This window comes from Schistocerca cancellata, chromosome 2 (assembly GCF_023864275.1).
Source record: "Schistocerca cancellata isolate TAMUIC-IGC-003103 chromosome 2, iqSchCanc2.1, whole genome shotgun sequence".
In the NCBI taxonomy this organism is placed as follows: domain Eukaryota; kingdom Metazoa; phylum Arthropoda; class Insecta; order Orthoptera; family Acrididae; genus Schistocerca; species Schistocerca cancellata.
The window spans coordinates 549781464-549794265 of record NC_064627.1 but is presented as its reverse complement, the minus strand read 5'-3'; the positions used below and the strand labels follow the sequence as shown (position 1 = coordinate 549794265).

The 12802-nt window shown below is 42.4% G+C and overlaps 1 protein-coding gene across 1 annotated transcript in view; it reads right to left on the bottom strand.

The window, feature by feature from the left end:
* Nucleotides 1-12802, bottom strand: part of LOC126162132 (glutamate receptor ionotropic, kainate 2-like) — a 267360-nt gene that overhangs the window by 58166 nt on the left and 196392 nt on the right. The window contains exons 13-14 of the mRNA XM_049918426.1: nucleotides 12123-12260; nucleotides 11330-11528 (exon numbers count right to left, since the gene is read on the bottom strand). Coding sequence (XP_049774383.1) covers nucleotides 11330-11528; nucleotides 12123-12260 — 337 coding nt within the window. The remainder of the gene's footprint in view (nucleotides 1-11329; nucleotides 11529-12122; nucleotides 12261-12802) is intronic.

Below are 12802 nucleotides of genomic sequence, written 5' to 3'. Positions count from 1 at the left end.
AGATGTGGCCGGAATGCTTTCGCAGTTTGGGGATGGATATCAACAAGTATTTGCCGCGTTCTGTGGCAACTAGACAATCCGTTTCGTAGTCAATACTACTGGGAATTACTGGAGAACGTAATACTTCCTTCTGTTCGTCTAAGATTTTCAGGAGGCAGAATACAGTGTTCCAACATGACTATTCTCTTGCCCACACAGCGAACTGTGTAAAACACTGGTTCCAATTGAACGGAGATGCTGAGCTGTTGAACTGGCCTCCTAAAAGTGTTGACCGCAGTCCCATATTAGCACATATGAACAGTGATTGAGAAAACTGTTAGGTGTAGAAGACCAACACCGACAACCAAGACAGCACTATCTGAAGCAGTTCATAATGCATGGGGAGAGTTGTCATGGAGTAACAGATTCATTCGGAAACTTGTTGCCTCTATTCCCCGGCGGCTAACTGCAGTCGTAGAGGAAGACGGAAACAGGACACCTTACTGAATCACTGCTATTAGGTAGAAAATTTTGTTTATGACAAATGAAAGCTTTGTTTTCCCTCGCAGGAGGGGAAATTTTTTGTCTTATCTCTCGCTCTCTCTTTAAGGAGAAAACGAGAAACAAAGCTATCTATTTCACTCTTTTCAGTCGTTAAACAGACTCTTGACTTTAAATTACACTCCTGGAAATTGAAATAAGAACACCGTGAATTCATTGTCCCAGGAAGGGGAAACTTTATTGACACATTCCTGGGGTCAGATACATCACATGATCACACTGACAGAACCACAGGCACATAGACACAGGCAACAGAGCATGCACAATGTCGGCACTAGTACAGTGTATATCCACCTTTCGCAGCAATGCAGGCTGCTATTCTCCCATGGAGACGATCGTAGAGATGCTGGATGTAGTCCTGTGGAACGGCTTGCCATGCCATTTCCACCTGGCGCCTCAGTTGGACCAGCGTTCATGCTGGACGTGCAGACCGCGTGAGACGACGCTTCATCCAGTCCCAAACATGCTCAATGGGGGACAGATCCGGAGATCTTGCTGGCCAGGTTAGTTGACTTACACCTTCTAGAGCACGTTGGGTGGCACGGGATACATGCGGACGTGCATTGTCCTGTTGGAACAGCCAGTTCCCTTGCCGGTCTACGAATGGTAGAACGATGGGTTCGATGACGGTTTGGATGTACCGTGCACTATTCAGTGTCCCCTCGACGATCACCAGTGGTGTACGGCCAGTGTAGGAGATCGCTCCCCACACCATGATGCCGGGTGTTGGCCCTGTGTGCCTCGGTCGTATGCAGTCCTGATTGTGGCGCTCACCTGCACGGCGCCAAACACGCATACGACCATCATTGGCACCAAGGCAGAAGCGACTCTCATCGCTGAAGACGACACGTCTCCATTCGTCCCTCCATTCACGTCTGTCGCGACACCACTGGAGGCGGGCTGCACGATGTTGGGGCGTGAGCGGAAGACGGCCTAACGGTGTGCGGGACCGTAGCCCAGCTTCATGGAGACGGTTGCGAATGGTCCTCGCCGATACCCCAGGAGCAACAGTGTCCCTAATTTGCTGGGAAGTGGCGGTGCGGTCCCCTACGGCACTGCGTAGGATCCTACGGTCTTGGCGTGCATCCGTGGGTCGCTGCGGTCCGGTCCCAGGTCGACGGGCACGTGCACCTTCCGCCGACCACTGGCGACAACATCGATGTACTGTGGAGACCTCACGCCCCACGTGTTGAGCAATTCGGCGGTACGTCCACCCGGCCTCCCGCATGCCCACTATACGCCCTCGTTCAAAGTCCGTCAACTGCACATACGGTTCACGTCCACGCTTTCGCGGCATGCTACCAGTGTTAAAGACTGCGATGGAGCTCCGTATGCCACGGCAAACTGGCTGACACTGACGGCGGCGGTGCACAAATGCTGCGCAGCTAGCGCCATTCGACGGCCAACACCGCGGTTCCTGGTGTGTCCGCTGTGCCGTGCGTGTGATCATTGCTTGTACAGCCCTCTCGCAGTGTCCGGAGCAAGTATGGTGGGTCTGACACACCGGTGTCAATGTGTTCTTTTTTCCATTTCCAGGAGTGTATTTTACGACCATGGATCGAAAAGACAAACAAACATGTAATTTTTTTGTCACATTCCAATGAAGTGCCGATGAAGGCACCAAAGAGAAAGTATTTAGTTTTTTTTACATTGAGAAAAAGAATCAAATTAATTTGTTTTCTCTTTGTTCACATGAAGTCAGGACGTCAATATTGGCAGAGGCCAAGCAGAAATCACAATACACAAAGAGGAATACAGGTGCAAGAACGGCGGTGTAGACGAAATCGAGCCTTTGAGTACACTACATCATCAGCTATATACTAATGAATTTTTTTAGGGTTATGAATACCTCATAATTCTCATTGTCCTCCTAAAGTAGTAACTCTTACCACGGATTAAAATTCACAGATATGACAGGACTCGAAGCCTCTCTACCTGAAGCTTAGAAACTGACTGTCTTAACGACTACGCCACTGTATCAATCCGGTATGCTGTACTTACAAAAGGGTATGATACGGCCTGTGATGCCACACCTTTTCTATGAAAAAGAAGTGATACACCGAGTGAAAGCGGCGCAGTGCGACTTCGACGGAAACGTAGACAGTGGAAGTCCACCTGACTTTGAGTACCATGAACGGTGTTATGGAGAATATCAACTAATTGAAAGTGACGCAGTAGATATTCTGCTAAGTTTTATCAGATCTGCTTGTTTTGGAGACGCCGCGTGTGGTAGAATGTGAGAATTTAATAGCTTACGCAAGTGTCATTAAATTTCGACGCAGTAATGGAAAAGTTACTTATGCGGCAATTGCTGTAGAAGAAAATGGCTTGCGAATCTTTGAAGCATACATTCTGTCACTATGATTGAAATGTATCAGGAAATGGTTCAAATGGCTCTGAGCACTATGGGACTTAACTTCTAAGGTCATCAGTCCCCTAGGACTTAGAACTACTTAAACTAACCTAAGGACATCACACACATTCATGCCCGAGACAGGATTCGAACCTGCGACCGTAGCGGTCGTGCGGTTCCAGACTGTAGCGCCTAGAACCGCTCGGCCACCCCGGCCGGCATCAGGAAATTCGTTTGAGTTGTACACTTATCATATCTATCTTATGACGAATGTAATAAAAGAAAACGGTTTGTTTCAGTCACAGTTTTGAAATGATATTTGCAATAAGAATTCATATCTTCTGATGCAATTACCGAAAGTAAGATATGAAAAAGCTTGCCATTCTGCTATTCAATACGTTTTTCATCTCGAGATTTACCTCAGAATGTTCATTGCTTACGTCAAGTAGGTAACAGTTAATGATTCCCTAAAGACAAGCAACACACAGTTTACTGTAATTAATGGTCCCTTTGAGCTTTTTCTGAGCCATTCTTGTGAAGTAACCCAGTATTTCGAAAACAGACACTTCAGCTCACTGCTAAAATGTATTGAATGGAGGTTGTGAGATGGCTTATGATGCAGGGCTCATCATTTAGATAAGGAATTTCGTTCTGGCCATTTGCAGATCGAACAAAGAAAACGAGAGAAAGACTTCCGAACCGTGGAGTTTTCCCATTGAGATCGGAGCCGATTTACATGTCAACCAGCGCTTAGGAAATCAAGCGTGTTACCACTATGCCAACATGATACAGCTGTGGTACTGCTTTTATCACTGCGTCCATATTTGCTCGGAACGTGACAGTAAAGAGAAATTGTTGCTTAGGTCCCAAATATCAAATCTGGGTTCAAACAATGAGTTTTACTTGCTCAGTGTCACATCTTATTTGAAAGCCATTCAGAATATTTCATTGAGATTACATGGAAGTTCAGTATTAGATCCTGCACTTTCTGCCGGCACAGTGACGAAGTCAGAGTTGTTCACTTAAGGTGGGCAATATTCCCGACCACACCTAATAATTCTGTCTGGGCACATGCACGATCTGGCAACACTGTAGAATGCAGAAGTGTATGTAGGAAAGTCTGTCAGTCTTTTCGAGCTGTTGCGAAAAAGTATCTGCCTGGGGTTGAGTGGTAAGGTTTTTGCTCTGTCGCATGTTTGAATCCACTCCTTTCCCCAGTTTCATAAATCGCATGTCAGATACCTGATTCAGTTATCGGCCTGGCAGAACCTCAAACATAATTAGTAAAAACTTCCAGAGTCATTTCCGCCAAACAGCTCATGGTTGTGTGAAGATCAGAACACTTCATGCCTGAGGGTTTTCTCGCCCCACAGCAGCTACCGGCTATGGGCCATACACCTCCCACTGCCAACGTCAGACGACTCCAAGCAGGTGAATGTCGCACAGCGCTATAAGTGTATTTATCAACGGTCATTTTCTTATTTGAAATTCTCGTATTTACGACTTGGATTTCGCAGGCCTGAAACTTATGAACGTAGTTCAAGTGTGATGAAATACAGTCACAAGCGGAAAAATGTCTAACATTTGTGACACGTTGTACGATTTGGGTTTAGTAAAGGGGTGAGGGCAGCAGATGCAGTTCTGAACATTTGTATTAAGTGTGGGGAGAGTGTTTTTGGGAAAAGCAGAAGATTTTTTGCTTCAAGAAAGGTCGTACTGGCACAAATGATTTTACACATTCAGGGAGCCTCTATAACAGATAAATGTGATGAAGTGCGACCATTTAAGAGTCGTGTGTCATTTGCATTCAATAGCCAAAATTAAGGAGTAGGAAGCAGTAGCACAGGTTGCTCTAATTTAAAACAACAAACTATTAATGCAGTTTTGCTTGATCGTCATTGGCCGCGGTCTGGGGCGCTTTGTCACGGCTCACCCCGTCGGAGGTTCGAGTCCTCCCTCGGACATGGATGTGTGTGTTGTCCATAGTGTAAGTTAGTTTAAGTTCGATGAAGTAGTGAGTAGGCTTAGGGACCGATGACCTCAGCAGTTTGGTCCCATAAGATTTTACCAAAAATTTCCAATTGATCATCAGTAGTTGGCTTAATGACAATTCCTATGCAGTATTCCTACTGGTGACTAGTTATGATGTCTTTATATTAACTTCTTAAGAAGAATTAATGGCTGAGCCCTAACAAAAGACATATACTTGAGAAAAGGACAATGTGAACAGAATATTTTCCCTCTGGTGGCTCAAAAAGTGCGCTGTGAATTACGAAAATCTCCTCATGGTAGAATATACTCAGATGGTATTTTTTGCCAACAGTTAAGATACATATCGTTTGCAGCGTAAGAAAAATGACCTACAAAACTTCATCAAGTATTGATACTACATGATAACACACTCTGCCAATTTCACTAACAAAACTATCCAGGAATTTGAAAAGTCATTCCTCACGCACTTATTCTTCTTATCTTACCCCCTCAAATGTTTACCTTTCAAGCTCCTTATCGAAAAACAGTCAAGAAAATTCCTCTATGGTCGAAAATACCCACCAAACCCGGTTTGACAACACTTTTAACTCAGACACAGAAGTTTACTAAAGGTGTGGAATCGGTACTCTACATGAGCGTTGTCGCACTTTTTTATGTAATGTGAGAGAATATACTGTAGATGATTAATTTCTCTCTGATGTGTACTGTTGTGCTCAATAAAATAATGGACAACGCTATTAAAATATGCACTGTCCTGATTCAAATGAAATACAAATTACCACAATATCCTTACAATTAATGTCTGTTTTAATAAAACATAAAGCATCTGTAACAAGACGAGTGTATATCAGCAAAAATTAGATATTACTCATTCTGGACTTCCAAATGGTCTGTGTTTACTTGTTACCCTGTGTTGCAATGAAATAATATGGAAATGTTGCATTTTTGAAATAAAATAAATAAAATTTCCTTATTGATTTTCTATCTGATTGCTTGTAGATCTGTCACGAAAAACCTATAAATCTACCCTTCAATGAGACTGGAACCGCGGAACAAAGCAGCCCCTGTTTTGCAATTGACCATGCTACCCCACAAGCGGCGGAATAATGCAGCGCTCGCTCTGCATTATTGCTTCAGTGTTAGCTCGGACAAATAAGCTCGCAATGTAAGACCAGATTAAGTGCAGTTCCATGTCGAATCACTTTCCTGGACTCACAAACATAAATTAATAACTTTATTTCACACCTTATGTGAAAATTACTCTGATTACTTAATGGAAATAATACGAATATAACAAGTGAATTCTGCAGGCTAATTTTGTATCGTCCAGGAAGTAACTCGGCGGTCACAGGAGTTGCCAAACATATCCTATATTGTTGCCAATCTTCAGTTATACTTCTAGCAGGAAGAACACCAGCCTTGAGAGGTTTAGGAAGTGACTGTAGTTTGTGTCTCAAAGACGTGGCGGTCGAGTGCCGAAATATCCAAAGCGTATATCAATGAGTTTTATTTGCATTTCTGTAACTGGGTTTAAGGGTTAGTATTGTCACTAGTAATACTCAGATTCGCTGACTGCGAGCAACACAAATCATTAACTGTCAAAATTATTTGTGTTTTTCTGTCTTAAGTGTACTGAAACTAAAAAGCTCATCACCAGTCATGTTTCACATTTTTAGAATATCTCCAGTAGTTACACTGTAAATATTAAAAGTAGGAAATGCATCTTTTACATAATAATAGGCTTGGAAACATTTTTCTTGAGATCTATGTCAATGGCATTTTCCATGTAAGACAAGCGTACAAATGAAGAAAGCATTAATTTCAAAATGTAACATCGATAGGGAGACTTCGTAAGCTGCGAATAATATGAAGTTCCAAATCAAGAAAGGCTTCTATGTAGGAAACCATAAGAAATGACAGAAAATTCAGATTCAGAATTCCGTTGAAAATAAAACTAGCGAATATATGTAGCGCAAATTCGATTCCACCTTTTGCTAATTCGAAAGGAAAAGCTGCTGTTATCAGGAAGTACAACAAGGAACACAAAAACATGATAGTATAATGTCTAAAATAAATCATCGTTGAGCAAAACTGTCATACAGTCCATAAATACTAAAAGAGAGATACCTATCGTTAAAATGTATCGGCTGCTGATGCTTTGTCAATAAAAGCGAAAAGTGCCAATGTTAAAGAGCTTTTCTTCGCGCAGTATGCTTCAGACAGAGATAACCCGAATTAGCAACAGGTTCCTCATACCGCTGAGCTTCTGTGCGTCGCTTGCGCAGAGTGTTATTAATTTAGCCCCTAACATTTTCATATTAACGACACCTGTATGTTATCACAATAGTCAAAAGAATCATAGAGTTCTATTGCGCGGCACGGATGGGCAGACCGTTCTACAATTTGCATTGATTCTCCATATGCTGCTGAATCATAACACCAGACTATCACTACATAATATGATAGGCTATACCTAATTTTTACCTGTGAAGTTATTGCTCAACAGAGATTGAATAGCATCAACACCACTGACTGTCTGTTACAGTTTACTGAAACTGGTGTTTGACAGAGTTAGAAAATCTGGGTTGGCCGCCGAGTGTAAGGCCTCTGAGTTGGATGTCCGTTTTGCAACGCTGAAATATTTTTCTACATGGTTGAAGTGGATACTACAATTAGAGAAATTCCGCGAAAATGTGGACTTGGACCACCATTTAAAATGAGTTTAAGGAAAACAGTTGATTTTTATGCAATATTTTCCTCCTTGTATACCTGAAATAGGTGACGTCGACCAAGTCATCCGGAGTGAATGAATATGACATTTAACAGAAGACACTAACATCCTCAGACTTTGAAAGTTGTGTCTGTTGCGCCAGTTCTAGCATTTTGCAAGCGTCGTAGCTAAGCGCAAGTAAATGAAGTTGTGATGTGAAGTAACGGTCTTCAGCAGTTAATTTAGTTTTCATGTAATTTACGAATAATTGGAGTTGTCCGATATTGACGTGAAAAGTATTTCCTAGACACTGAAAGAACTAAACAACTACTTGTTGCGGTCCACTTTCCACAGAACGCCGCAACCGTTTGCTGTGAATCGAATATTTACCAGTTTTTGAGCAACTAGGAGAATTAAATGTTTCCTTCAGGCACACGTGTTGCAGTAGCAGATTTAAAGTATTAATAGCGATAGCGGCAGTACTTGGTAACGTCAAACTTTGCAATGGTATTTCTCAACCTGACAAATATCTTGAAACAGTGAAAATTTCAAAACTGCTTCGAATAGATGCTGTAATGGCTAAAAGCGTCTTTACATCTCGCTGACATGAGGCGAGCATAATTTCCACGTCAGAAACCTGCTGATAATTGACCACTTACTAGAGAGTTGAATTTTTTCCACAGTATCTAATTTGTAAGCAAAATATACATGGTTTCATTTCAAGCCCTAGCATATGTACATAGAACTACAAGTGATAAATAATTATCATTTTTAATGTCTCTCCATGTGTTTTTAACAATAACAATAGCTGTCATGTTGTCTGATCAGACATGTACACACCTCACTACTGGTGAACAAAGAGTTCGTGGATAGAACACAATAGTCGTAGGTGTTAGGGTCGATTCTCGATGAGCCAAAGAAATAGTATCCTAATTCCAAATCCGAATATCCCGCTGCTGGTGAAAATTTCGCTGACAAACATTTGATTTTACTTAGTTGACGATCTGATTACATATTGGGTTCGGGTCCCCATCACAAAACGTTACACGTTACATTTTTAAAGAGGCACAAACTTTTTTCGTGGTTAGCTAGCAGGAAGATAAGGCAGGATTCCAGGCATAGCACAAAAATTTTCAAGTTCAGATTTGCTAACAGATATTGGTGGAAACTTGACCTAGTCACCACTGATGAATGTTGATGTGATCGAGTCTCGCTCAGACAATAAATCTTACCTTAGTTTCAGTGGCTATAGCTGCTTGGTTTCAATCCAGACCCAGAAAAAAAAACTTCGTCATGTTTCCAGAATGAGATTTTCACTCTGCAGCGGAGTGTGCGCTGATATGAAACTTCCAGCGCACATCAGCGCACACTCCGCTGCAGAGTGAAAATCTCATTCTGGAAACATCCCCCAGGCTGTGGCTAAGCCATGGAAGTTTCATATCAGCGCACACTTCGCTGCAGAGTGAAAATCTCATTCTGGAAACATCCCCCAGGCTGTGGCTAAGCCATGTCTCCGCAATATGCCCTGGTTAGAGCGCTTGCCCGCGAAAGGCAAAGGTCCCGAGTTCGAGTCTCGGTCGGGCACACAGTTTTAATCTGCCAGGAAGTTTCACTTCGTCATGTTGTTTAAAGTCAGACTGTGGACAAATAATTGCTCAATCATGAATACAATGTTAATACTGGTGATTCAATGTTAATTTTGAGGTTTCTATAGAGCGCTTGCCGCTGTTAATAGCGTTGATTTTAACTGGTTAATTCAAATTCAGTTCAAACATGCAGTTCATCATGTAGTTCATCATGCAATCGTATCAGGAATGACGTTTCACAGGTATGGGAAAACCTTTAAAAAGAGCAAAAATACTTCTAATTTTCATAAAACTTTAGGAGTCTAGACATTGTATCACAATATCTTGGTCATAAAAATAGTTAATTTTGCCTGAAGATCGCTGTAGTGACTTACGTGGCATTGTTAACTCGAATTCTAACGAGTGTGGTAGTGATTTTGAAATGTCACCTACTGTAATAAAACTGAGTTTACAACCTTTAAGTACTGTCTCATCTCTAATGACGGCGTTTCTAGTAATTGCAGCATTATGGTGTTGATTTACACCTGGAACGATTACCTTAAAGAACAGTATTATCTAGTGATATCTTGTGGTATCCATTCTGTATAGTCGAACGGCTGCCCTGCAAAGAGATTAGAGGGCCTGCGAGACATCTACGTTGTGAGGGCTACATGAAAATCAGGCGAAACGCATTTCAGGTCGTTCGGGTGGTTTTAATATGATAGCACATGTAAACGTGAAGAAAACCGGGAAGATCGCCATATCCCACCCGCCCGGTAAGTCGAACACTTCAGAGCTCCCACTGGAGGGAGACTTGGAGGCGTGCTGGTTCCAGATTGAAACACCAGCGGATTAGCGACGATGGCCGGTGTGCCGGCCAGCCTGGATGTGGTTTTTAGGTGATTTTCCAAATTTGAATAGGTGAATACTAGCCTGGTACCCACATCCCGCCCCAGTTAAAGGATTTACAAAAATTTAGAAAATGGTTTCACACTTTTACATAAGAGAACACTAGACGCAGTGAGATGAGATGGGATACATAGAGTCCGTCCTGACCAGTGGCGGAGGGCGAGGGGGGGGGGGGGGGGGGGGGTTGGAAGCGTCAGGAACACCTGGCCACGACGAACAAAATCCAAAATAGCATGCCGAACCCACCCGTGTAGAGACAGGATAAGTTCAGGCAGAAGAAGAAGACAAGGACACACACATCCTATCGTACCAGCGGCTATCCCACTATAAAATCAGTGACCTACAAAAGTTTATGTCGGTTATATTCGCAAGCAGACTGCGCAACGCTTATTACATGGAGAAGGGTAGCACGCTAACAGGATTAAACATTAAGGTCAAATGATAAAACTATATCTATAATTAATGTTTAGCAATGTGCAAGGTGCGACGACAACCCGTGTCACGACTTTGACATCCTGATTTTAAGGAAATATTCTGCAGAAACCTTTGAAAGAAAGGTATAACACAGGCAACATGTCAAGAACACGACAGGCTACAGTAATAAAATGAAATCATGATGGGCATCTAAATTTTTAATCCATGGAACGAAAATTACGAGAACCGATTTCAGCAGACGAAAGTTCAGACCAGCTACTACGCTATCGTTAGAGCTCCAGCGTATCAGAGAGGTTAATGTTCTTTACAATATTGTCTTGTCTGCAGATGCCAATAAAATACTTGCGGTTGCAGATAGACACTTGCGGATGCGATGCGGATAGCATTTTTGTTGTCCGCACAGACCTCTAGCTACGAGATACACTGCAGGCTGGATGTGAAGGCTCCGTATGCCAATGGTACTAATCAAAGCATTACAGAGTCCCAGGTCCATCGAACTGCTGTCCATGAAGGAGAAGAGACTGTGAGATAAGAGAGGGAGTGAGAGAGAAGGGAGTGTGAGAAAGTGTGAGAACGTGAGATATTATTAGAGAGTGTGAGAGAAGAGAGAGTGTGAGGAAGAGTGAGAACATGACGTAGTTTGAGAGCGCGTGAGGGGTAGAGAGAATTGGAGAGTGGAGAGCGAGAAAATGTGAGAATGAGTGAAAGTCTGAGAGTGAGAGAGAAGGAGAGAATGAAAGAGATGGAGAACGAGATCTCAATGTAACTTATTTTCTGTAGTGCAGCGTATTTTAACTGATTGTATTTTCAGTGGGCGTCATTTACCTTGAAAAAGCCTGCGGTGGAACCGCCACCATAGGTGCCGTACTTGATCTTGGTCTGTTTGGCCAGGTCTTCGACGCCCTCGATCGGCGCGTCCAGCTTACTGTTGGTGAGGAACGCCGCCAGGTTGGCCGTGTAAGAGGCGATCATGATGAGAGTGAAGAACCACCACATTCCCGCTATCAACCTCGTCGACACAGCCCTGCAACACCGGATATGGTCATCAGACGCAGAGCTGCTGATAGAAGAGCGAATTGATTCTCTCCCCTTTGTGATAGGCAGATTCCTAGCCTTGATCAAATTTTATTTTCTTCAATTTAGGTAAAATCGACCTGAACAGGTCCTCATGTTTCAAGGCGCACCGTATTTAATTTCGACAAGAAAATGTAATATGTCGAGGTAGAGTATCTGCAATTTTGGTTTTAGAAACGAATGAAAGAAGTTGGTATATTTTTAGGGTTTGCAGTCGAATCCTAACATCAGATTCTGAATGTCCTCGTATTCCACCCAGTTCACCTCACTTAAACAATACTCGGCTGCAGCGGAATTTTCCGGTTGTCTTTTGTGGCGAATTTACCACAAAATGCAGAATTTTATACACGTCGGGCAACGTTAGTCGCAAATCATCCTTCTGATATCCAAGGAGCACTTTTATCTTGGATGGTACACAATGAGTTTAGAGCAATTTCTCAAACAAGCACTAAACTAATTAGCTGTTAATGATCCAGAAATTACTAATTTAATTGGGTTTCTCAGTACATCGTTTTCTTTGTGATAAGGATAACAGTCAACTTACTTGGGCAGAAGATCACATCCTTGGCCCATAAGTGAACCAGTGGAGAACCAAAAGATGTTGATCATGTTGAATGTGTTCTCCAGCTCCGTGGGGTCTGGATCGCAAGGGTGGCTCTTGTCCCACTCACCAGGAGCCATCCTAAAAACAGATAATGTCGCCGTCAGAACCATTCAAAAATTTCCAAATTTATCTCTGTCATACCTGGCGGTTTTCATCTTTATTCATTAAAACGAGAGAATTTTGAAATCTTGGATTGGGATTGTTTCTCCTTAGTTTAGATCTGTAACTTTTTGTTTAATGGTTTTAAAATTTTTCTGAGTAGTCTATAGAAGCAAGATGGACGCGTATGCCGATTCGAAAACATTTTCTACTCGACTAGCACCTATGGAGAGACACGCCGGTTGCCTGCTTCCAGGGATAATGATGTCACACGCCATGCCACTTATCTATTAAGCTGACCCGGCGAACTCTGTTCCGCCTTAAAGCCAATAAATAATCAGATTTTGGATGTTAAATTCAATTTTTTATTAGGAAATACAAATAAAAAATTAAGTATTTTAATGATTCTTTATTCTTAATGTTTTTTGGTGCATAGCTTCCACTCTTCAATTAAGTACCTTGTGATACATGACATTTTTTGTTTTATTATCAGGTGCAAGAATAAACAACGCAGATGGTCT